General features: G+C 55.2%; 2 protein-coding genes across 17 annotated transcripts in view; one reads left to right on the forward strand and one right to left on the reverse strand.

The window, feature by feature from the left end:
* Unk (unkempt family zinc finger) overlaps positions 1 to 7,474 on the forward strand; it is a 32,599-nt gene extending 25,125 nt beyond the window's left edge. For 4 of the 11 annotated variants that reach the window (NM_172569.4, NM_001286006.1, XM_006533089.3 and 1 more), the window contains 7 exons: positions 657 to 722; positions 1,097 to 1,271; positions 2,241 to 2,342; positions 2,451 to 2,639; positions 4,503 to 4,684; positions 5,249 to 5,506; positions 6,083 to 7,474. In NM_172569.4, the coding sequence (NP_766157.1) occupies positions 657 to 722; positions 1,097 to 1,271; positions 2,241 to 2,342; positions 2,451 to 2,639; positions 4,503 to 4,684; positions 5,249 to 5,506; positions 6,083 to 6,238 (1,128 nt within the window). In that variant the 3' untranslated portion in view covers positions 6,239 to 7,474. The remainder of the gene's footprint in view (positions 1 to 656; positions 723 to 1,096; positions 1,272 to 2,240; positions 2,343 to 2,450; positions 2,640 to 4,502; positions 4,685 to 5,248; positions 5,507 to 6,082) is intronic. The other 7 variants (XM_006533088.4, XM_030245896.1, XM_030245897.1 and 4 more) reach the window with 5 other exon arrangements.
* Positions 7,475 to 8,354: 880 nt separating this feature from the next.
* Positions 8,355 to 24,755, reverse strand: Unc13d (unc-13 homolog D). Of its 6 annotated transcripts, none has more exons than XM_006534189.3 (33): positions 24,205 to 24,755; positions 23,708 to 23,921; positions 23,012 to 23,047; positions 22,702 to 22,809; positions 22,530 to 22,589; positions 22,368 to 22,434; positions 21,965 to 22,145; positions 20,660 to 20,704; positions 20,498 to 20,566; positions 20,302 to 20,371; positions 20,044 to 20,148; positions 19,829 to 19,921; positions 19,645 to 19,748; positions 16,690 to 16,807; positions 16,495 to 16,619; positions 16,281 to 16,371; positions 16,141 to 16,197; positions 15,962 to 16,059; positions 15,826 to 15,877; positions 15,618 to 15,748; positions 15,375 to 15,495; positions 14,923 to 15,066; positions 14,636 to 14,734; positions 14,305 to 14,511; positions 14,091 to 14,159; positions 12,950 to 13,029; positions 11,702 to 11,807; positions 11,559 to 11,630; positions 11,021 to 11,104; positions 10,805 to 10,925; positions 10,503 to 10,626; positions 9,899 to 10,095; positions 8,355 to 9,063 (listed from the first exon to the last, which is right to left on the reverse strand). In XM_006534189.3, the coding sequence occupies exons 2-33, from the start codon at positions 23,819 to 23,821 to the stop codon at positions 8,954 to 8,956; spliced, it is 3,258 nt and encodes a 1,085-aa protein (XP_006534252.1). In that variant the 5' UTR covers positions 23,822 to 23,921; positions 24,205 to 24,755; the 3' UTR covers positions 8,355 to 8,953. The 6 variants fall into 6 exon arrangements, 5 of the variants coding, with proteins under 5 accessions (XP_006534252.1, XP_006534251.1, XP_006534253.1 ...); XM_006534188.3 differs by having other exon boundaries at positions 23,708 to 23,918; positions 24,205 to 24,442; XM_006534190.3 differs by lacking the exon at positions 24,205 to 24,755 and adding an exon at positions 24,073 to 24,194 and having other exon boundaries at positions 23,708 to 23,918.
* Positions 24,756 to 24,781: the final 26 nt, after the last annotated feature.

Raw genomic sequence — 24,781 nt, forward strand, 5'->3', positions numbered from 1 at the left:
CTTCTGTGGGCCAAGAGCAGCTTAGCGTCGAGGCCTGGCTCACCTGTGGGAAGGACACTGAGAGCTTAAGCTGAGTCCCTCTTCAGTGTCTTGGGGGTTGATGTCTGTCAGTCTGCTTCTCAGCTGAGGCTGCGAAGGCTCAGGAGGCCACGCTGCACCTCACCCTCTCAGGGGTTTGTTCTCACTTTCCCTTCATGGAGCTGTGTATACTCTGCAGAAGGCTGCCTGGCTGCCCCAGAGCTGTCAAGCTAGTCAGTGGGTACAAGATTGTCACCTTTCCCTTCCACACGGTGATGCCTGATAAGAAGATAGGGCCTGAGGCCAAGATAGAGGAGTCTCTAATAGCTGGGGACAAACCTGGGTTTGTCACATAGGAGAAGGAACCAGCCTGGTGTTCAGGCTATGAGGCAGAGAAGGGGGCAGGGAGAGGATATATGTGTAGAGAAAGCTATGAGGAGGAGAAAGAGGAGGAGAGGGAGGAGGAGGGGGAGGTGGTGGTAGTGGTTTTGGGTGGCAGGTGACCGGCCCTGTCATTCCTTCTCCCTCCCCTGTATTTCCAGTCTCAGTGAACATAGCAAGGCCAGGTGGACCCTAGCCTTGGAGCTGCCCGGCCCGGCACCGCAATCACTTCCTTCTCCCTAATTTTTCTCTCTCAGGCTAAATTAAAACCCCATTCGCTAGAGCCCAGGAGTCAAGAGCAGCCTCTGCTTCAACCCAAACAGGTACAGAGTTCTCCCTCTCATTCCGGTGTCACTGTGGCTAGGACAGGCCCAGAGTCCCAGCTAGTGTCAGCAAGTAGGTACCAGTTTCTCTGCAAACTAAGGTAGGACTCAGGAGCACCCAGCCACAAGTCTAGAGAGGGTGGGGGTCATGCCTGGAGCCATCTGCAGGAATGTTTGGGGAGCATGTCAGTGCCCATTCTCATCCCCACCCCTACTGTAAGCCTCACGGCTAACGAGTGTTCCACTGTTCTACCTAGAGCCATTCAACAGCCTATGAAGTCCTGGGTCCTTTATCTCTCTGGCCTCTCCTAGCCTCTCTCTGCCAAAGCTTCTGTAGGCAAGCATCCCATTGTCTCTCCCCACTCTCGTTGCAGGACGTGCTGGGCATCCTCCCTGTGGGCAGCCCCCTGACTTCCAGCATCTCTTCCAGTATTACCTCCAGCTTGGCAGCCACTCCCCCCAGCCCTGCAGGCACCAACAGCACCCCTGGCATGAATGCAAATGCTCTGCCCTTCTACCCAACCAGCGACACGGTAGAGTCGGTCATAGGTAACTAGGCAGGGTTTGTTTGCGAGCCTAGGACTAGACCTGGAGTCAGAGCTACAAGGTGTTCTCAAGTGAGACTTGGATGAGCATAGCACATACTTTAGACGCTCTAAGAGTGAGGACCAAGACCAGGTCATGAAGCCCTTTCAGGCGAGTGGGCGCCGGTGCATCCATCCTCAGCGCTGACGGTTAGGAGCCGGTGCCAGGGACTCATGCAAGGCCTTGGGTTTGGTCCTCGGCTCCAAGAGGAAAAAGCCAGAGCCCATTTGCAGGCCTGGGGAAGCAGGCAGTGGCTGCCTCTGCCATCTAGGAGAGAAACTACCTTCTCCTAACCAGGCCAGTTCCAAAGGTTGCGCTGACCTTTGCAGGGCCCTAATGTGCATGGCCCTCAAAGGGCCCTGAGAAACTTTAAGAGTGGAACACACGGCCTGGACTGGGAGACCACACTACACTTCTGCAGCTCACTGTGTAGACGGCGCTGCAATCTTGAATTCAGTCAAGTTTTTCTTCTTGAGATGTGGTCTTGCTATATAGCCCAGGCTGGCCTTGAACTCCTGGTCCTCATCTCAGCCTTCAGAATTCGGGAAATACTGACTTGCCAAACCATACTGGACTGGGTCGGATCTTGATTCCTCCTAATGATATCAAAGAAGAGTTCAGAAAGAAGGGCACTTGGGCTGGACTGGGCAGGTGTCTTTAGGGTTGGCATGGGCTGAAGTGCTGAGCAGAGAAAGGCAAAGACCAGGAATGAAGCCGGGAATGGGTGCACGCCTTTAATCCCAGCACTTGGGAGGCAGAGGCAGGCAGATTTCTGAGTTCAAGGCCAGCCAGGGCTACACAGAGAAACCCTGTCTCAAAAAAAAAAAAACAAAAAAACAAAAAAAAACAAAACAGGAATGAAGTAGTCAGGGCAGGAAGCCCAGAGCCAAGGGGATGGTCCTTGGGAGCCCACACTTGAGTCTCTGTCCCTAGAGTCTGCCTTGGATGACCTGGACCTGAATGAGTTTGGAGTGGCTGCCCTAGAGAAGACTTTTGATAACAGCGCAGTGCCCCACCCCAGCAGCGTCACAATCGGTACTGGCTGTGGGTGGCTGGGACGGCCTGAAGGGCGTCCTGGGGTTCGCCTGCCCCCACATGGCTCGCTGGCCCTCACCCAGCCCGCCCTCCGGCTCTCTTTTGCAGGTGGCAGTTTGTTGCAGAGCTCCGCGCCTGTGAACATCCCTGGCTCCCTGGGCAGCTCAGCTTCCTTCCACTCTGCTTCTCCATCCCCTCCCGTCAGCCTCTCCTCACACTTCCTGCAGCAGCCCCAGGGCCACTTGAGTCAGTCAGAAAACACGTTTTTGGGGACCTCAGCATCACATGGATCTTTGGGTAAGAAAGGGACTGGATAAGAACCCAGTGACTTTCAGCAAATCTTTTGTTGGCTCTGCCCATGACGCATCACCCAGCCAGAGGTTAGAGCCTGGGCTTCAGACTGGACACCTCCCTCCATCCCCACATGGCTGACCCAGAAGGCAGAAAGAAGCCCAGCCTCTGTCTTAGCTTCCTGTACTGTGGAATGGGTGCAGTGGTCATGAAGAGAAAGTGAATTGCCCAGGCATGCATTAGGCCAGGCTGGCACCTGGAGAAGCAGTGGCCTTGGGCTCCAGGGTGGAGGACTGCTCTTCAGTGCAGTTCTGCCTGATCACACTGGAGCGGTTTAGCATGTGATGTGATTCCCCAAGGAGACACGCACACACACACACACACACACTGTCCAGCTACCCAGAGTTCCTAGCAGCCTATCCCATCATTAAGGATCACAAAGCAGCAAAGGAAATGTGAGAGCAGGCCCACACAGTCCTCCTGGCAGGGAGAGACTTCAGGGACCCATGTCTGACCTGCGTAGCCTCTAACCTGAGGGGCCAGAGCCACCTGAGTGCTCTCCAGGCTTAGTGGGGAGATGTGCAGCGTGGAGACTAGACACTAGCTACCACACCAAGAGCGAGTGAGGCTCCTGGAATGGAGGCTGGGTGGTGGGTGTGGAGCGCGGGTTTTCCCTCAGGCCATTAATAGATACACAGCATTCAACAAAGGCCCCTATCTTTCATAAACAGCCCCCAGCCCTCTTCCTGCTCCCCAGCCAGCTGGACCTCCAGTCAGAGGAGTGGCCCTTCCAAGTGCTGGTCAGCGTAGGGACTCCTCACCTCAGCCAGGAATTTACACCTCGTCTTCAGTAGAGGTTAGGGCTTGTGTCCAGTTAGAGGCTAGTGCTGTGTCATCTGGAGATCTCCCACCTGAGTCCGACCCATTGACTCTCTGTCTCCTTGCTGGGTGACTTTAGCTCTGCTGGACCAATGCAAGTGTCACCTCAGCCACCAGCAGTGCTGGGCACACATGTGTACTGAGTGACACAGGATCCACAAACACTAGCTGTTATGTAAGTCTACAGGTCTCTCCTGGCAGACAGGGTCAGACAGTGCACACTGCAGGTGTATCATAGGGCAATCTCTCTTCTTTTCTCTTCTCTTCCCCCCCACCCCAAAAGTCAAGCTCAGAGGTCTGTGTGAAGAGTGCAACAGTTCAGTGTCGTCTTTTTTCCCAATGTGCTGATACTATACTGAAAAGTCAGTCAGTGGGCAAGGGAGCAAAGCAGAAGAGACTAGAACAGCGAGCCTGGGTGGAAGGAAGCCAGCAAGAGATAAGGAGGCTCATGAAGATAGCGCTGCCCTGGCAGCCAGAGAGCTGTGGATAGCATGGCAGCCTGCTGAGGGGAAGCTGAGGGGAAGGAGGCTTCTGGAGTCAGACACCCAGGCTCTCCTGTTGTGTTAGTGGTCTTACTAGTACATTTTTTGTCCTGTCTGTAAAACAAGGGAGATAGCCCAGGCTTACCTGGCCCCTCCTGCTCTGGCCCTCCCTTCACAGGAGGTGCTGGCTGGTAGCTTTTGACCTACCTGATCCTGTGAGTCAGGACCCTCTCCCTACCTCTCACGGGGATGCTATACTCCAACAGGATACCTTCACACATGCACTCCCACCCAGTCTTAAGCCCCCGAGGCCATGATAAGAATTCCACGGTACAGAAAAGGATGCTAAGGTTGACAGGTAATTGGCAGATCTGACTCAGCCAAGGACACCGTCGCACACTAAGCTCATACACTCAGCCAGTGTTCAGCCAGCCTGTGGCAGCCCATGCAGGGCTGGCCAGGGCCTGGGCCTACGCCCTGCACAGCTGATGTTCCTCCCCCGGGGCAGGTCTGAACGGGATGAACAGCAGCATCTGGGAGCATTTTGCCTCTGGAAGCTTCTCCCCAGGCACTTCCCCTGCCTTCCTATCAGGGCCAGGGGCTGCTGAGCTGGCCCGGCTTCGGCAAGAGCTAGATGAAGCTAACGGCACCATCAAGCAGTGGGAGGAGTCCTGGAAGCAGGCCAAGCAGGTACCGGGCCCCACGCCCACCTGCAGTACCCAGTGCCTTGTGGCATCAAGCCCAAGCCCATCCTACACAGCAGGCATTTGGGTGGGGGAAGCAGGGGCCTAAAGAACAGAACAGAACTGTACTTGCCCTCCCCCACATGGAGGACTGGTCTTGCCATTCAGACTGTTGTGGTGGCTGGCACTACAGGCCTGAGACTCCATTTGGGAATTGTTTTTAGAGTGGCCTCAGGACCTCCTGCCTGTCTCTGCTTCTAGATTCTGAGTTAGGCCACCCGTCCAGCTGCCACCCAGCTGCCTGGGATGCAGGCTAAGATGTGTGCCCTGCCTTGTGCCCCTGTCATGCTAGGCCTGGCCCCCTTCTCTGAATATAAACGGGGGGGTCTGCCGAGGTCCTGAAACCTCTCTTCTCCACAGGCAGCAGCAGCCTTCTCCCTGCCCCCTCCCCAGACAGCAGGCCTCCTAGCAGACCCCATAGCCAGAGTGGCTCCCGGAGTGCTCTCTCAGAGTGGGGGAGGATGAGGGGCAGGGGGCCATCATGATGAGGCGCTCCTTATTGGGCCTACAGGCTTGTGATGCCTGGAAGAAGGAAGCGGAGGAGGCTGGTGAGCGGGCCAGTGCAGCCGGAGCAGAGTGTGAGCTGGCCCGGGAGCAGCGGGATGCCCTGGAGCTGCGGGTGAAGAAGCTGCAGGAGGAGCTGGAGCGGCTGCACACGGTGCCAGAAGCCCAGACCCTGCCAGCCGCCCCTGACCTGGAGGCGCTGTCCCTCTCCACCCTGTACTCCATCCAGAAGCAGCTGCGGGTCCACCTGGAACAAGTGGACAAGGTCAGCCTCTGCAGTCACAAGGATGGGGTGGGACACACAAGTGGACAAGGTCAGCCCCCGCTAGGCAGATACTGATGCCAATCTGTTGGGAGAGGAGAAGGAGAGCAAAAAAGCAGTAGTGGTGGGGGTGTGCACTCCAGTGCCATTAGCCTAAGCTGAGTCACGTGCCCACAGTGCCTTCCCTATAGTGCCTTCTCTGGCACCCACACGCCAGTAGACATTCCAGAAAGGTCAGGCCACAGGTGCCTATTGGTCCCTAGGGGTAGTAGCTCTCCTGATAGAAGCAGTTCCCTTGGCATGTCTCCTGAGCCTCATTGGTTAACCTCTGTACCAACCAAATCATGAGGATGGGACCTGCCACCCAGCTGCCCCTATCTCAGGCCATTAGAGCTGGGCAGCAGGTGGCTCAGAAGCTGAGATGCTCTCACTTGCCGGTGGGCCCCTGTGAAGGGTGAGCTTTGAGTCTCACAGTCCTCCCAAGGATGCTGAAGCGAGAGTCAAGAGAACTGCTTGGTAAGCTCATGGCCAAGCAGGTGACAGAGCATTCCAGTAACTGCGATGTCGTGTTCCCCGCAGGCTGTGTTCCACATGCAGTCAGTGAAATGCCTTAAGTGTCAGGAGCAGACCCGGGCAGTGCTGCCGTGCCAACACGCTGTTCTGTGTGAGCTCTGTGCTGAGGGCAGTGAGTGCCCCGTCTGCCAGCCCAGCCGGGCCCATGCCCTCCAGTCGTGACCCTGCAGACCGGGCCCAGCTGGGCCTAGACCTTTTCACCTAGGACTTTTTAAAGTATATATATGTATGTATGTATGTATGTACGTATGTATGTATATGTATATGATTATGTACATGTATACATTTCTGTGTGCAGATGCGCGTGGTGCCAGCGTGTACAGTGTCTGTGTGTATCTGGACAGGTGCAGACACACACTTTGAAGCAGACTTACCAAGCACTTTTTAAAGAAGAGACTATTTTGCAGTCCTCCTGTTCCTTCCCCATCCTTTCTGCTCAAAGACAACGTCCCCTCTTTTCCCACTGGCCTTTTGACACTGAATATGTTTTGTCTCATTTTTTATGTAGGAACTAACTATTTTTAACTTCTTCCTGGGGCCAGAGCAGGGAAGGCTGGGAAGCTGGAAGGGCAGCTCCGTTCACCCTGCCTTTCCAGGCCAGAGGCGTCAGCGTGGACTCAGGTCCCCACTTCCCAGCTGTGAGGGCTTCAGGCAGGTCTGAAACTCTAAACCAGACTAGCTCCTGGGCTTACCAAATATGTATTTAACTCTGGGGACAGCCACAGAGCAGGGAGGCCAAAGCTACAGGCTAGCCCCACTCCCACACCTGGGCCCTTGAAGCTCCTCAAGGCCTAGTTCTGTCCCTCAGTGTTTTGAAACCTGGGCTTCTCTTTGATCACTTCCTTCTGGAATCCCTAGATAGCCTCTTTGACCCCACAGTCACTTGTCAGGTTGGCACTGCCCTCACCTGTCCCTGCCTCCTTCCCTCTGGCACACGGCCGTAGAGCCGGCCGCTCCCTCCCTCTGGCAGCTAGCAGGGCAATTGTTGGGAGGAGTGCAGTATGAGGACCAAGGGGCACGAGCCCTGCCCTTCTTGCTGGGAGGAGGTAGTATGCATTCCTTGGTGCTCTCAGAGTGCAGCTGACGTACTGCCGTGCTGGGCAGACGCCTGTGTGCATGTGTGTGCGTGCCTGTCTGATGTGTTTAGCTTCAATTTTAAAAATTGTTCTGTACAGAGATGCAGTGAATCGGGAAAGCAGAGTGGGCAGAGGGAGGCAGCCCTGTTCCCAGTACTGGGTGTCCAGAGGGCTCAAGAGGGCTACAAAGAATCTGCCCCAGTAGAGGCCCCTCCCTTGGGCTCAGCACGAAAGGGCTTTCAATGAATTACGTGAAAACTTTCTCCTTTTTTACAAAAATGCAAAAATCAACAAACTTATTGGAAATAAACTATGAACTTGCCGTGGCTTGTTTATATGGGATGGGACTAAGGACGAGGACATCCAGACTTCCAGGGGCACGAGATGGAAATGGCTGCTGCCCGTTCTCCAGGGTGAAGAGACAGCTGAAGCAGCCTAGAGTCTCTGAGGTGCAAAGGCAGCTCAGGCACCCCCAAGCCAGACCCTCCTAGCCTTAGACAGTGACCTCCCAGGGCATGTGACTCCTGCTCAGTGCTCTGTGGCGTGCTGCGAGTGCTTCCCTTATTGATGGGTTCCAGAGAGTAACAGGGTCCTTCACCATTTCTCTAGGCAGTGGACAAGTGTTCCTTCCTGAGTAATTTACATGGAAGGAAGGAGGGGCGGTGCCACCGAGGAAGTTCCCCACCTGCGAACACATCTGAGTTGGGTACTCTGCCTGGCCTCCACAAGAGCTGTCACCCTCTGCCAGACAGTGTGTGCACATTAATTTCCCAGGGTCAAGTTGGAAGCCCAGCAGGCCAGAAGACGCTCCGCACACACCCTCACTGTCCAGAGCAGCTGGTCAGCCCCGCCACACCAGGGTCCTGTCCTGGGCAGCAATCACGGTGACTGATGTGCCAGGTGAAGTGTGTTCAGAGTCATGGCTGAGGAGCGGGGAGGCTCTGCAGGGACAGCCCCTTCCTGCACATGTCTGACAAGCCGCATCGCATCGATGCTGGAACCCATGTAGGAGATCCAACCCCTGAAAAGCCAGCACACACATACAGCCAACCACTCCAGGGCCACTGGGGTCAGCTTCCTCTGACCTCCATGTGGTGGCCATGCACCCCGGGGACCGGTAGAGCGCTGCAATGCATTCTGAGGAGGCATAGAGGGCCTGACAGATCTTCCTGGACCCACTGTAAGCCAACTATAGATTTTTCTGAGGGCAGTGGATAATGTTTTATTTTTATTTTCTCTGAGAACATTTCTAGGTGGCAGGTGCTATCTGAGGGAGGAAGGCTATTCTGTAGACAGCCAAACTCCCTTTCTGCGGCTGTCCATCTGTGCCTACCCAGCTTCCTGCCAGCTCTCACCTCAGAGCCAGAGTCTCTTCTTCCCACCTCCCTCAGTGATGGCCACCCCCGTCCTGCACCAGGATGCCTTTGACAGTCCTCTCTCTCTGAAGTTGTGGCCACAGCTCTGATCCCAGTGGTCTGGCCCCACCCCAGTAGCTGGAACTGGCAGTTCCAAAAGGCAGATGGCCCTAGACGCTATGCTATCCTACCAAAGCAGCGTTTCTGGGGGGACGGGGGTGCAGGGAGCAGAGACAGGAGATGTTCCTCTGTGCTACAATATGGCAGAGAGCACAGCCAGGGCACAAGAAAGGATAAAACCTGGCCACGGTCATCACCAAGAGCTGTTCTGTCAAGACCTCTGAGGCCCCCTCCCCCCCTGCTGGTTCTCCCTGTGTTACACAGGATGAAGGGCTTCCCTGTGACAAGAAAGACCCCAAACGTTTGCTTCAGCAGCCACCGCCCTGTCACGGGGCATGTTGGGAGGCCTGCTTGGCTCTCTGCCTCCTCAGCTTTACAAAGGCCTGGGCCTCGCGATCCCCCTTCCGGCTCTCCAACAGCCGCAGAATTGGGTCCCCTGTGGAGAGAGAGGTTTGAGGGTTCAACTCTGGGTTCAGAAATAATACTGTCCCATTCTTGTGCCAACCCTGAAGGAACTGGTGGCTATAGACCAACAAAGTTGACAAGATTTGCCTTGGCAAAAAAGGCTTGGAAACGTCGTTACTGGGTGTGGACTCCACTGCCTTTTTCTATGAGGACCTACGGCTAGGTAGCCAACCTCACGTCTCAGCCTACTCACCTGTAAAAGCCATCTCTGGACACCCAGTCAGAGGGCTCTAGCCTGGGGTTCAGGCCTACCATTGGGTACAGGGTATGTGAGGGGCAGGCGCATTTGAGGTGCTTCGCCCGGCTCTGCAAGGCTCGTCAGTCCAGCTGAGAGGACACCTCTGAGAGTTGTGAGAACTGGAGGTACCTACTGTAGTTCTTGTCTGACTGAGACAGGGTCCTCACTAGGAGGGAGTTCGGTTTGGCCTCAGGCTGACAGATCCACCTGCCTGAGTGTTGGGCCTACAGGGCTGCGCCATCACACCCAGCCCTCAGGTACTTTGAGGGGCTCATGATGCAGACAGAGGCATGGGAGCCTTTCTGTCACCATACTCTGCACTACAGGGTGTGTGCCCAGCACAAAGATCCTGGCCCCTTGTCACAGGGAAACTAACAGGTTTCCCCACCAGGAGAAGTCACATGACACTGCCAGAACTTAAATGTCACAGGACTCTCCATTAGACGAGAGCTTGGCCGAAATACTCAGCCACATGGGCCATGGTGCCTGCTCTGCTGGCTCCCTTCTCCCGAGAAACCATCTCTCTGGACACCCTGCCAGAGAGCCCAACCCCGGGACTCAGGCCTACCGTTGGGGGCAGGGTATGTGAGAGGCAGGCGCATTTGAGGTGCTTCGCCCGGCTCTGCACAGTCCGTCAGTCCAGGTACCCTGCAGAGCGGTAAGAAGGCCTCTCCCTCCAGGTCGTCTGCTCCCAGTCTGTCGTGGTCCAGCACAGTGAGCAGGAGGCATGCCCAGGCTTTTTGGCAAGGCTCAGCAGGCACCAGGCTGGCAGGAAGTCAGACTCGGTTAGTCGACTGCCTTACCCAAATCTGCCATCAACCTTCCATCTCTCCACCATGCAGAGCATCCCCTTGCTGAGAGCAGGCACGTGGCAGATGAATTTCTACCACACAGAACAACACCCACTCTGATCACCAGCTGGATTTTACAACAAGGGGCCTTATGGCCCCCAGGCCCATTTTCAACAAAGAGCAGGTACCCAAGTATCTTGGATACAGCATCCTTCCCTGGATGCCTCTGAAGTCAACATATGGGAATCTACCCCTTTCCCCCACGGAAGCAAACACCCATCCCCAAAGACCCTTCAAACCCATCTCTCAGGCTGCTCAGAGCACAGGGTAACCAGGGAGGGAAAGGAGGAGAGACTGGGAGAAAGGTAGGGTCCCACTCACAATTCAAAGGTCTCATCAAAGAGTGGGTGAAGTTCCTTCTTGTGCTTCTGGGTCTCCCGGGGGGCCACTTCAGGGAATTCATGTCTGGGTTCCAGTGTCAACTGAACAAAGGGGTCACTGGAACCTAGCAAGTGGTCCAGGGGAGGGTTGCTGACTGAATCCCAGCCATCACCATGTTCCCCCTCCCGCCTCCCTAAGCAGTACCATGGCTCTCTCCTGATAACTGGAAGAGATGCGCTCAAAACTCCTGCTGAACCTCCAGGGGTCCCAGTGGGGAGAGGCCCCGGGCAGCCTCCACTTACCATTGGAGTCCAGGGGCAGCAGGCTAGAAGCACTGAGCAGTTCCACGCGAAGCCTCTGCTCAGAGGCGCGGTAGGAGACCTTGACGGTGACTGCGCCCAGCCTCTCAGAAGTGGTTTCGGCCTGGCACGGGATCGTGCATAGGGATCAGCTGGGAGGGAGTCGGGGCAGGGCCCGCCGTGACCCTCGGTGGATCCGGGACAGTAGGGGCTTCTCACCTGCTGCTGGATTCGGCTGCAGAAGTACTTCTGGATAAGCTCCCGGCTGGAGGCCGCCTGCAGCTCCAGGTCGTTCTGCAGAGCCTGGAATGGCACATCGTCATGCCTACCCATGCCTATGCTGCAGCTAGGCACCCAGAGAGCGTAAGCTGTGGCTTTGCCATAGGAAGTGCTGGGGCCATGGAATCAGAGAGAGGGGGCACACGGGGAGACCCCCAAGGCAGAAGCACCAGATGGTCTGCATTGGATGTCTAATCTCTCTAATGCAGGCATTCAGCGACCCTGAGCTTTGAAGGACACCACAATTTGATTATTTATTTAATTATTTATTTTTGCCACAGTCACAAAATCTCTAATAATACTGGATAAGAGGCCCAACTTTTCACATTGGACTTGGTTTCCTGAATGACATAGCTGGTCCTGGATACAGATGAATATACAAACTAGGGGTTCATCAAAAGACCCTAACAAGGCTCTGTCTTGTTCATTCCAGTGAACAAGGTTTGTTCCCGGCACTGCTCCAGAAACCTGTCCTTACCTGGAAGGTGTCTGTGTGCAGGGCCTCTGGTGGCAGACCACAGCCCTCAGCGTGGAAGCAGACCTCCAGGTTCTGGGGAAGAGAGGAGAGATGACTCCAGGCACACACCATAGGGTTATTATTCTCACAGTTGGTCCAATTACCTGAAGGGCGACCTTCAGCCTGCCAGAAGCCAGGGACGAGCTACGCTGGGAAGAAGCCACCTCCACCAGCACAGTAAGCGTGTGGGTCCACAACAGAGTCAGAAGGCTGGCGGGAGGGAGCACATGTTCTTCAGAAAGGAGAGGCCTCGGGAACCCAGGCTCACCCTCCCTCCCCGTCCACCTGTTCGTTCCACCGTGAGGCTGAGTTAGAGCTGGCAGGTAGTGTACAAAGGAAAGGTTACGTCTAGAGTGTAAAGGGGGCAGGCCAAGGGAGTCAAAATCCCATCCGAGGTGTCTCTTAACATCAGTGGAGAACGTTCTTCAGTAGGACCAGGACAAACCGCCAAAGAGCAGGGAGGAAAGCTAGAGCAGTATAAGCGGTCATTGTGCCCCAGGCGCTGTTCTATCCAGGAAAGTTAATTCTTGCTTGTGCGTGTGTGTGTGTGTGTGTGGGGGGGGGGGGACAGAACAGAACCAACCACACAAAAAATGTTCAATAAATGGCATTAAAAACCAAAGGAGTCCAAGCCTCCAAGAGCCCTGCTGTCTGTCAGTAGATGAGCAGAACTCTAGGAGGGAGATCCCGGCCGCCAATCAAGGCTCAGATTTCACATGGAGACAGGTGAGGCTCTGGACCAACACAGTCCTGCCCTCAGCTCCTCAAGTAGCCCATTCACTCCTCAGGAGAGGCTGGGACACTGATAAAACTTGAACATCTTGAAGCCACTAAAGAAGATGTTGGAGCCAGGCAGTGGTGACGCACGCCTTTAATCCCAGCACTTGGGAGGCAGAGGCAGGCGGATTTCTGAGTTCAAGGCCAGTCTGGTCTACAGAGTGAGTTCCAGGACAGCCTGGGCTATACAGAGAAACCCTGTCTCGAAAAAACAAAAAAACAAAACAAAAAAAAAAAAAAATGTCGAGATCTCTCCTAAGCCCCGTCCCCATCCCCACCCTGGACTGTAGGCCACACTAGATGCCTGGATCATGAAGAGGAAGGAGATGCAGTTAGGGGCCATTAATGATGGGCCCAGGCCTGGAGGGATACAGGGAAAGGCTTGCCGTGCTTAGAGCTGGGCAGAAGAAAAAAGGACCTTTAAGGGAAGCAGTGAGCTCCCTGTCCCCGAAGCTGGTTACATCCTCCAAGGAAGTCACCAAAGGGAATCCCAACCAAAGGGAATCCCAACATGCCACTGACTCGTGAGCCTTGGAGACATGGCGGCCGAGGGCAGATCGGGGGCTGCTGGGTACCTGCTGAAGTTCTCCTGGACCAGGTTGGTGTTCATGTAGCAAAGCTTCACCTCCAAGAATTTCATCAGGGGCAGAATGGCCTGAGAGAGAGAGAGAGAGAGAGAGAGAGAGAGAGAGAGAGAGAGAGAGAGAGAAGGACATAAGACTCAGGTCTATTTTAGTCCTGGCCCCACCCACTGTTCCACCCGCTTGTCCCCTTCCCCTGGGTAAGGGAACAAAGCTAGCTTTTGTGTGTTGGGTATAACCACATCTGCACTGGTTGCCCCCTGCCTCCTGTCTTCCTATCCTGGTTGTTCCTCTGTCTGTGTGCTCTGACTTCACCGTCCTCTGACTGCTGCTCCACACGTGCCTCCTCTGGACCTCTCCCGATCCCTCCTCTCTGCCTGCCACGCTCCTCCAGCAGGCAGACATCTGCACAGGTCCTTTCCCTGTTTCCTGTGGCCCGTGACTTATCTGTCATACTCAGAGGGAGGCTTTCCCTGACCCCTGGCATCGCCCAGCCCAGCCCCTCCGTCTTCTTTTCCCTTTAGCACTTATTATCCAGCACACGATATAAACATACACAAGACTGCATGTGTGCCCATAGTTAGAGTTACAGTTATAACCATGCCTGTGGTCAGCCGTATCGCTGCACTAAGCTATCATTTATTTCCTCAGAGCAGAAGCCCTAGCAAAACAGGAGTTTTGGTCACACTGTCTTAGTACCAATGCTTAAGTCAGTATTTAGAACTAAAATGCATTTACTCAGTATTTGTTGAGTTAATGCACAGCTTTCCCCCAAGCAATCAAGAGCACAGTGACACACTCTCCCCTTTACACGGGAGGAGTTGGGGTCAGCGGGGCTTGAATCTTAGCAAGGCAGCAGAGATAATAGGCGCTGTGAAGGGCAGGTTCCTGGACCTACTAGGCTACACAACCCAGCTGGGCCTCCCCCAGGTAATCCCATACCACCCATCAGTGATAGGAGAGCCCAGGCCATGAACGAGGTTGCTGCCGAAGCCCGTGGAGACATCACACGTGGCTCAAGGTTGAGGGACTGATCTCTGACAGTCTCGGAGCCTTCAACCCAGACTCCTGTCATAAGCCCAGGTGCAGAGAGATGGCCTGGAGGCGAGGGTCAGCAGACAGGACAGTTACTCACATCCTCGGGCAGAACAGACTCCTTGACGCCAATGAGTTTCTGGATGTGTGTGGCAATGCCCACCTCCAACTGGAACACAAGGCAGAGAAGAGAGATGGAGCGAGCCCGGGGAACCCAGAGAGTTGGTGTAAGGCTTGAGTTTAGATTTAGGGTCTTGGGATAGACATCAGCTCAGGTCCTACTGAGGAACAGTCCCTGGGGAATCAGACAGTACCTGCTCTGCCAGGGTACGGACACCAGTACGGATCTCATGGCCCAGCCCCGCCAAGGCGCCCTGCAGCTGAGCATGTAACGTGTTCTGCAGCTGCCCCTCCTCCAACACGGCCCCGACCCGCTGCTCCAATGCCTCCCATGCCAGCTGAGTGGGTAGCTTGTCGATGATCAACCGTAGTTGCTCCATGTTATTTACCACCACACACAGCTGGGGACAGTAATAAGCACAGAGAGAGAGAGAGAGATGCCGGTTTCATGAACAGCAGGCACCAAGACAAACAGATCCACCTTTATGCCCTGGCCAGCCCCTCAACCCCAGCTCTGGGTCTTACCATGTCAGCTGCCTGGCTCTGGTCCTTCTGAACTGCAGACAGCTCTCGGGCCCGGGCCTTTATAAGGCTACAGTAGACCAGGGCCAGCCGGCACGTGTCCTGGTCGGGGAGGGGGAGCACAGTGGATGGATCGATGGGTTGGGCTTTCAGAATGGGTAAGTAGAGGAGTCTTAGAAACTTGAAATTAGAACATAAGCTATGCAGGGGGCTGGTAGTGGCTAGTAGTTTGGGAGTCTGGGAGGAAGCAGGTAGGGCTGAAGGGAGGGAGGGAGGGAGGGATGCTCTACCTCCACGAACTTGACAGTGATCATGAAGGCCTCCTCTGGGTCTGGCCAGTCCAGCTGCCGGGCAGTGTGGCTAATTTGGGCAAAGCAGGTAGACAGATCCACGGCAGAAGTGCTGTGCTTGGTCAGTTCGCCCAGGGGTACCAGCTGGGGACAGGGAAATGCTTAGAACAGAAGACCCAGAGCAGGCAGGCCAAGATCTGCACTACCGCTAGCAAGCGCAGAGCTGAGTGGAGGAGGCTCCAAGGAGGACAGAGCAAGGCTCAGCCCACCGTCCCTCCAACCTGTAGGACACCCTAGGCTTGGGGAAGCTCTGCCGACTGAGCCCTCAGCTATCAGGAGGCCCAGCTGACCTGACCGATGCCCACATGAGATGTTCGGAGACATTACAGGCTTCCACCAGCCAGGAGGTGAACTCAACCACACTCTCCCAAACCCAGGGCCCCCGCCTGTACCGTGTCCATCTGTACGGCACGCTGCACCCGCTCCAGAGCGACACTGTAAGTCTTCTGCAGCCAGGAAGGGATGGCTGGCTGAAACCAGCGGTGGAAGCCATCCAGGGCCAGGACTTCACGGCTGGGGAGAACAGAGGCTTAGCCCGTGGAAAGCACGGGCTGGCCTTGGGCCTCAGCCCCTGTCAGTTAACTCTTCTCCCACCTGCGTGCCTGAAGCCCACCTTCAAGTCACTTGTTGCCCACCTGTCTGAGGGGACAGGGCCCAGCTGGCAGAGCTCCTTCAGGCTGACATACAGCTGAAACAGACTCTCTCCAATATCTGGAGAAACAAGGTTGCCAGCCGCCACCGTGTGGTCCTGTACCCTCTTGGCCACCTATGAGGAAAGGCTTGTTGGGCAGGGCTGTAGAGCTGGCTGGAGGGGTGCGACCTAGAGATGGCAGAGGGTCTCACCAGCCACTGCAGCTCCAGGAAGGCCATGGAGAACAGGTCTATCTTGAGGACACTGGAGGAAAGGCAGCGTGTGTGACAGTGGTACCCACCAGGGTCCCACAGGCCCATCAGCTCCAGGCCTATAAATATAGCTCACTTGTGGAAAATCTTGTTCCATGTGCGACGACACTGGTACAGATCACCCATGACGTCCTGTACCAGATTTAGCAAGGCCTTGCCAGCCTCCAGGATGCCCTGGGAAGGATGCAGGCGTTTGAGCAGGGTTCCAGGGGCAGCCACTACATACCCACCTCCAGCTCCTGTTTCAGAATCTACCTGTACCATGGGCTGATGGTGTTGCTGCATCAGGTGAAACCACTCAACTGTGCCCATCTGTTGGAAGACAGGCAGGAAGAAGGAGGGGTGACCGAGCTAAGGTACATGCCTCTACCCCCAACCCCAGAGGAGATGCCTACCCGCAGAGCTTCAGAAACCAGCTGGGACAGTGGAGCGCTGTCTGGGCACAGTTCTCCAAAGGCCTTCATTTTGCACATCTGGACCAAGACTCTGGAACACAGAGGGCACCATCCAGATGTCTGTGACCCTGCTGCTACCCAACTGGCCCCTCCCTGCAAGTGCCACCCATCCCTGACCTCCCCACCCCCCACCCCCACCCCGTAGGCCACTGACCTGAGGAGGGACTGCAGCCTGGATGGGGAGTCAGAGACAGACAGGGGAAAGACGGAGCGGAACTTCCGGATAAGGGAGAGGCCATAGGCCAACAGGGATGTGAAGGAGGTGGCCAGCTCCTCCCGCTGCAAAGCCAGGAAGATGTTACAGGCCACGTCTCTCCAGAGCCCCACCTATGCGACTCACACCAGTCACCTGTTCTGCTTTGAGTCGGCCCTGGATCCACTGGTACTCTATGCTGGTGATGGGGTGCAGGAGGCAGCTGCTGGGGAACTCCAGGCTCTGGTAGAGGCGGCTGTAGGCCAACCACTGCCTGCAGAGACAGGACGTCACATCTCAGTGGGAACATCTCCCTACTCGACCGGTTGGAGGCCAGGGAGACTCACGGGGTCTCAGTTTCTGCAGGTGCTTTTCAAGTCGCCTGACTGTTTTTGTTTGTTTGTTATTTTTTAAGACAGGGTGTCCCTACATATCCCTGGCTGTCCTGGAATTCACTTTGTAGACCAGGCTGGCTTCGAACTCACAGAGATCTGCCTACCTCTGCTTTCTAGGTGCTGGGATTAAAGATATGCACCACCACACCTGTCTTACTGATTTTTTTTTTAAAGATTTATTTGCCGGGCGTGGCGCACACCTTTAATCCCAGCACTTGGGAGGCAGAGGCAGGCGAATTTCTGAGTTCGAGGCCAGTCTGGTCTACAGAGTGAGTTCCAGGACAGCCAGGGCTACACAGAGAAACCCTGTCTCGAAAAAACAAACAAACAACAACAACAAAAAAAGATTTACTTATTTATTATTATATGTAAGTACACTGTAGCTGTCTTCAGACACACCAGAAGAGGGTATCAGATCTCATTACAGTTGGTTGTGAACCACCACGTGGTTGCTGGGATTTGAACTCAGGGCCTTTAGAAGAGCAGTCAGTGCTCTTAACCGCTGAGCCATCTCTCCAGCCCCCTGGCTTACTGATTCTTTTTTTTTTTTTTTAAGATTTATTTATTTATTTATTATATGTGAGTACACTGTAGCTGTCTTCAGACACACCAGTAGAGGGCGTCAGATCTCATTACAGATGGTTGTGAGCCACCATGTGGTTGCTGGGATTTGAACTCAGAACCTTTGGAAGAGCAGTCAGTGCTCTTAACCACTGAGCCATCTGGCCAGCCCCTTACTGATTCTTAAATTGTGCTTTGTATGGATACACCTTCAGAACTGGACAGGGTGAAGCACACCATTAATTCTTCCACTTGGGAGGCATAGGCAGGTGGATTTCTTTGTGTTGGAAGTCAGCCTAGTCCTCACAGCACGTTCTAGACCAGCCAGGGCTACATAAAGAGACCTTGTCTCAAACATCAACAAAACCAAAACCAAAACCGAAAAAAAAAACCTTCATCATTTCCTGAGCTAGTAAGATGACTCAGTGGGTAAAAGTGCTTGGACCAACTGGGGCTGGAGAGATGGCCGAACAGTTAACAGGCTGCTCTCCCAGAGGACCTGAGTTTGGTTCCCAGGGTCTGCATTGAGAGGCTTCTAACCATCTGCACCCTCCAGCGCCCTCTTCTGGCTGGTGATGAATCTGCACACAGGTGTTACATGATCACACAGACACATATGCATAAATAAATGAATTCTTAAGAAAAAAATTGAGGATGTTTGTGAATGTACCGCAGATGTATGAGAAGGTGTGCATGTAAATGTGTAGGTATGTGTGAGGGCCAGAGGCCAAAGGTCCTCCTCAATCAGTCCTCAAGTTCCCCAGCCCCCTAGACTCCTGTCTCTGCCAACACCACCACAGCCCAGCCCCAGGGCTGGGATTTCAGGTATACCAAGCCACAGCCTGCTGGGGTGCTGGGGTGCTGGGGACTGAACTCAGATCTTAATGTCTGCAGAACCAGCCCTTTACTAAGTGGATAGATATCACTCTAACTCACTAGATAGCTGAGCATGGCCTTGGACTTCCTGATCCTCCCACCTCCACCTCCCAAGTGCTAAGACTACAGAAGTGAGCTACCATGCCTGGGTAAAACTTAAGGGTGACTTGCGCACACAGCAGTCCTCAGCTGGAAGTGCCCTTAGACACATATGGGGAGACCTGACGGGTGATTGGCTAGATGAAGTTACGGCGAAAGCGGGGATCAACCAGGGGCAGGTGGCAGTCTCTCCTGGAACAGCCACTACTTGCATTCAATGCCTACATTCTGAGAGGGAAGCTGGCCCCTTATTGTGTGACTTTATTTATTTATTGGTTTTTTCGAGATAGGGTTTCTCTGTGTAGCCCTGGCTGTCCTGGAACTCACTCTGTAGACCAGGCTGGCCTCGAACTCAGAAATCTGCCTGCCTCTGTCTCCCAAGTCCTGGGATTAAAGGCGTGTGCCACCACTGACCAGCTACTGTGTGACATCTTACTTGCCTCAGGAACATACATGTGCAGAACATACATGTCCAGAAGACACACAGTCACCCTCTTCTCTCCCGTTTCCCCACCTATGACCAGATCACAGCCCAGCCCTGGGTGGCATTCTGCTCTTTCTCTTCCTGCCCAGCACCCAGCTGTGACTGCCCTTCCCTTGAGGGTGGCATGCCAGTCATTCCTGAGTGGCCCTTCTTGGCATTCCCAGAAGCTGACATAGTCCAGAGAACATGATGGCCCTTGACAGACTCGTCACTTTTAGAGTTTTGTCCTTCAAGATGGATTCACTGTGTAGCCCACACTTGTAATTCTCCTGCCTCGGCCTTTTGAATGCTGGGATTGATTATAGACATGTACCACCAAGCCATTTTAATATCAACTTATGGGTGGGTATCAGCGATTTGCTGCTGTGAGCCTATGGCATTGGAAAATGGAGCTGCAGCAGAGGCAGGACTTGAGAGAGACAGGCAAGGTCAGTGAGTGACCTGGGGGAGGGGGTTGTGCTCAAAAAAGGAGAACACAGTGCTCTTCTCTGTTGGACACGAAATTCTAGGATAGCTAGGATCTGAGTTGTGCACAAAATCTCCAGATTTGAAAGTTTGTTAACTGACTCCACACTTAACACAGTTTGGACCTCAGAGCACACTCTTGAGAGTTGTGCTTTAAGCTGCCACCCTGTAGGCGGGTGGGCAAGACAGAGATGTCCCCTCGGGGGTTCTAAGCAGGGCTGGTATACTCACGCCATGGACTGGTGGAAGTCCGACAGGTCCTTCTGAGTGGCGTGGAGAAAGAGGATGGTGACAGCCTGGGGACTCAGTGATGCGTCCCAGGAGGTACTGCCGGCCTAAGGGAAATAGCAGATGCATTTTGGGACCTGACAGGTGGCCCTGGTGGTACCCAGCTCTGGCAGACAGCCAGCCGTACCTGGTGCTGTGTGACTTCATGGGACACCAGCTGCTGCAGTAGGTGAAAGTGTACAGTGTAGCTGGGCTGAGAGCGGCTGGCCGCCGTGGCTCTCTGTAAGGAAGTTGGCAGGGTTTTCAGTGGAGAGCCCCATGCCAGGTATAGCCAGTTCTCCCCAACCCAGGAAGGCTTATCAATCAAAGATGATGGAGCCACTAACCCAGGCCCTGACCTACCCTCTTGTGAATGAACTGGAACTGAAGGTGGCACTGGCCGCGGTCTGGGTAGGTCTCTGTGCAGGGCTCTAGCGGGAACCACTGGTCCTCTCGGCAGCGCAGGTCCTAAGCAAGCAAGACATGCAATGCTGAGCATTGAGATGTACAGAGATGAGGCGAAGGCAGGGAAGCAGCCGGGCAGCCCCCAGCTTGGGTTGGGTCAGACCTGGAGTCCCTCAGAGGCCTCCAGCTCTGCCTTTGCCTCTCCCTGGCCCTCACCTGCAACCTCAGAACCACATTCCCCAGAAAGTCGTCCTGGCCTTTATCCTTCCGAGCTTCTTTAAAGATCCTGTTTTAAAAGATTGGTGAAGGTTCAGCCACCTGGGTACCCAAGGGCAGAGCCTGCCTTCCAGAAACCAGGGTGCATGTGGAAGGGCGGGAGGGGGTCCTTCCTCTCTGAGTCTGCCGCACCTACCTCCGGAGCCCGTGCAGGTCCGTGAGCTCCCCGAGCTTCTGCCTGACAGACTCCACAGTGTCCAGGTCCCTGCAGGCCGGAGGTTTGAGCAAGGGGCAGAGAAGGGGCCTGTGACCTCATCAGTTTTGTCCCTCCTCCCCAGGGTCAGGGTCTGCCACTCACCACATGTCCAGGTGAAAGCTTGCATTGGCTATGTCCTCAAACTCCCTTTAGGGAAAAAAGAACATGTATGCTTAAGAAACTTAGCAGGGTAGGACACCAGCTGCACATCCTTGTCAGAGCAGGCCACAAGGGTTGGCCATAAGCCCCGAGCCTGCCCCCTGTGAGCCTGTCCCCTGTGAGCCTGCCCCCTATGAGCTGTCCCCTGTGAGCCTGTCCCCTTTGAGCCTGCCCTCTATGAGCCTGCCCTCTGGAAACGCCTTCCCCAATATCAGCCACTATGAAGTTGTAGCCCCTTCCTGCCTACTTCCTCCCTCTCTTTTGTTTTGTTTGTTTTTTTTCCAGATAGGGTTTCTCTGTGTAGCCCTGGTTGTTGTGGAACTCACTCTGTAGACCAGGCTGGCCTCTCGAGCTCAGTGTCTGCCTGTCCCTGCCTCCTGAGTGTATGCCACTAGCGCCAGGCTTTTTCCTCCCTTTTGATTTTTTTTTATCGTGGGTCCAGTATCTTATTACGTAGCCTTGGCTAGTCGGGAACTCACTATGTAGACAAGGCTGGCCTCAAATTCACAAAGATCTGCCTACCTCTCCCTCCCAAGTGCTGGGATAAAAAAATTCAGCCAGCATGGTTTCTCCTTCCACAACACCACTGTACCTTTTTCAAGGAAGGGCTGCAGTGTCCCCTGGCCACTGCTCACCCAGAGCAGCTGACTCTCCCTGCTTACTACTATAGAGCAGACTTAATATTTATGTGGCAGGGTCTTGCCATGTAGCCTCGGTTAGCCTTGAACTTGCCATCTTCCTGCCTTATCCTCTTGAGCTAGGGTTACAGGTATGAGGCACTATATCATACAGATGTATGACTGGCGTTTACATCATGGGTCTGTCCTACGTGGATGAACCCTGGGAGGCTGGGGAGGGGACACAAGGTCTGCCTCCTCCTGAGAACCAAGGGCTAAGCTGTGTCTCTTGATTCAGGAAGATCTCTGATCCTCTTTTTTTTTTTTTTTTTTTTTTTTATTTATTTTTTTTAAAGATTTATTTATTTATTTATTATATGTAAGTACACTGTAGCTGTCTTCAGACGCACCAGAAGAGGGCATCAGATCTCATTACGGGTGGTTGTGAGCCACCATGTGGTTGCTGGGATTTGAACTTCGGACCTTCAGAAGAGCAGTCGGGTGCTCTTACCCACTGAGCCATCTCACCAGCCCCCTCTCTGATCCTCTTATCTAGAAAAACCTTATACCCTGAGGTGCTGGAGAGAGATGGGAGCAGGAAATAGAGGGTGGCTGGAACAGGGCCACGTACAAGATAAAGGTCTCGTCCCAGACGGGATTAAGTGTCTGGCTCTTGACTTGGGTGCGATGGGTCTCCTCTTCCGGGATGGTGTGCTTCACCACTGCCTTCTGCCGACGTCGGGACACAGGGCTGCCCTCTGCTACACCAACCTTCTGCTCGATGCCCAGCAGGCAGTAGGGGTCGCTGAACCCTAGGAAGGTGTGAGAGACAAGACTCTAGGGAGTCAGCCAGCTCCCCTTGAATTCCCATCAGCCCCACTGGGGCCCAGCCTCCTCCCGAGACATCTGGATAAGGTCCCTGGAGACTCAGCGTCTACATGCAAGAGGCTAGCAGCTCGGGGATCTTTGGAAGAGCTCAAGGCCAGATTATGATGGGGAGAGGAGGTTTTCAGGGACACCTTGACCACACTCACCGCTGACATCTTTTCCCAGAATACCCTTGGCCTGTTTCACTGTGGCCTTCAGGCAAAATACTGGCTTCTGTAAGGATGGGAGGGGGCTGCCTGAGTTCCCCTGAGGTGACCAGCTTTCTTCCCGCGCCCCTTCCTCAACCAGCGTGCCCGGGACCAGTTTACCTCGAGCTCCCTGACGCGCCGCAGCATCTGCTGGTGCTCCTCAGGCTGCACCTGGAAAGCCTGAAGGGGGCAGAGGTGTGGGAGGCTGGGGAGGGGACACAAGGTGGTGGGGAGAGAGGGCCGAGCCTTGGCTCATCCTAGGAGGATGGGTGAGGGTGGAGGCTGGGTTTACCTCCTGCAGATAGCTCAGCAGTTCCGAGGCCTCCTTCACATGGTTGGGCTCTGGCTGACCCAGGCGGTGCAGGACAGTATAGAGGGCTTCCTCATACAGCAGGTCCCGCTGAGACATAGCAGGGTCCCATCATCACCCAGAAGCCCTCCCTGAGACCCACACCTCTGGCCCAGGAAAAGGGACAAAGTGGCAGATGTCCAGTGAAGGTTGAGACACAGCGTGTTCTCTACCAGGCTGCTGCATCCTCAGACTCTGGGGGCTGAGGGGCCTCCTCCATCATCCCCCACACTCTCCCAACATCTCCTCTTACCTCCTCTGGGGAGAAATGGTGGGACTGAACCTGGACCTAGGAGCAAGGTAGAAAGACACGGCGTCCCTGGAGGCCTCTCCAGCCAGCCAGGAAGGGCCATGCCTAAGACAGTGGAACCCCAGCACCTCGGCCTCTGGGCCGACCATGTCCCTCACCTGTTCCAACATAAGGCTCTCTGAAGGGCTGACCCCTGGCCCATCTTGCCCATGCCCTGGCCCGCCATGCCTGAGGTCCATGAGTGTTCAGGCCCAGCTGTGGGCTGTTTAGCACCTGCCCCCCTCTCCTTCCCCAGAGGAAACAGCAGTGCTTATCAGACGGCCACCGGCTCCTCACCCCAGCAGCGGAAGTGAGGCCTAGCAGCAGAAGTGGGTGAGTTGGGGGAGATGGCAGGCATGTCTTTGCTAGCTCAGAGGGGACCCCCAGGTAGCCCACTGTCATTGGAGATAACTGTTTCGTGGGGCTGGAACCTTCAAAGCTATAGGAACAGGGTGGGCCTGGAGTACAAGCCCACCAAAAAGAAGGGACTGGAGAAACCCACCGTGGCTCTGAGGATACTTGGTGGACCCCTCTGCCCACCCACAAGTACCCCCAGGGCCGTAGAGGGCAAGCGGGTGGGGGCCTGCCTCCCACATCCAAGCCCCACTACTACTGAGCACCCCCGGGCTGGCTCTTGCCCCTTCCTGCAGTCACTCCTACCTCCTGGGTGGCTTGGGGTGGTGGATCCTGCAGGTCTCTGACCCTGCGGCGCCTTATCTTGATGGCCTGGCGCAAGAGTGGACGCCGCTGGGGGTGGGAAAGGTGTGTCGCCATGGTGGTTGGCTCTGCCCTTCACTCTGCCACCCCCTGGCTGCGGCCGGGTGGAAACAAGGAAGCCGCAGGGTGATGCAAAGGGCCCCCGGGCTACACTCTGCTGGGGAGGGTGGAGGAAAGGAAGGGTCAGGGTGTCACTGCCTTGGTGGGGCCTTCTCCAAGCTCCCAGCAACACCCTTCAGCCTTCATCCCCGCCAGATCTTCCTCAGCCAGGAGAAAGTGGGCACAGTGGGCAGGCAAGCCCCACCCACCGTCCCACGGAGGCTCTGGGGAGAGTCCAGAGCTCCTGGCAACGGGTAAGGCCAGGCTAAGGCCGCTGCCTGCTTCAACTATGCCTGGACCGGGGAACCCACCCGCCCACCGGAGACCTGTGGTGTTCTCACCCTAAGGTTTTCTGAATGGGCCCCAGATCTGGGGCAGGGTGGGGCAGGCTCAGGGCGGTGGCTCCAGAGAGGCTAGAGGCAAGAGGCGTTCCTCAGCCAATTGCTCAGCCTGCTCCACCCCACAGGTGACATTCCAGGCAAGGGACAGAACTACTTTGTGTTAGCCAGAGATGGGGAGGAGAGGAGATGAGGCCTCGGAGCAGTCTCTGTGCGTGGGAGCATTTTGATCTGGGATCTCCCACAGCTCTCTGGCTCACTGTGAGTGGGGTGCAGGTCCGGCTTAAGGACTGCCATATTCCACCGTCTTCTTTCCTGGGTAAGGTGGCATGAAGGCACACACTGTGGTAGCCAGCCCAGCGACCCTCCCTCGTAGAAGTCCTGGCACGCCTGTGCTCAGGAGGGGAGCGGGAGGAGCAGATGGGACACAGGCCTCGTCCTGGCCCCCGCTGGCAGTGGGTGGCACAGACACCATCCCAGGCAGGTGCAGGGGCGTGGGGGCTCTGTGGGAAGGTTGAGAACCAACCACTCGCACTGAGACGGAAACCGGCCTTCTAGCCCCGCCCCCAGCAGCCCGCAG

This window comes from Mus musculus, chromosome 11, assembly GCF_000001635.26.
Source record: "Mus musculus strain C57BL/6J chromosome 11, GRCm38.p6 C57BL/6J".
Classification (NCBI taxonomy): Eukaryota; Metazoa; Chordata; class Mammalia; order Rodentia; family Muridae; genus Mus; species Mus musculus.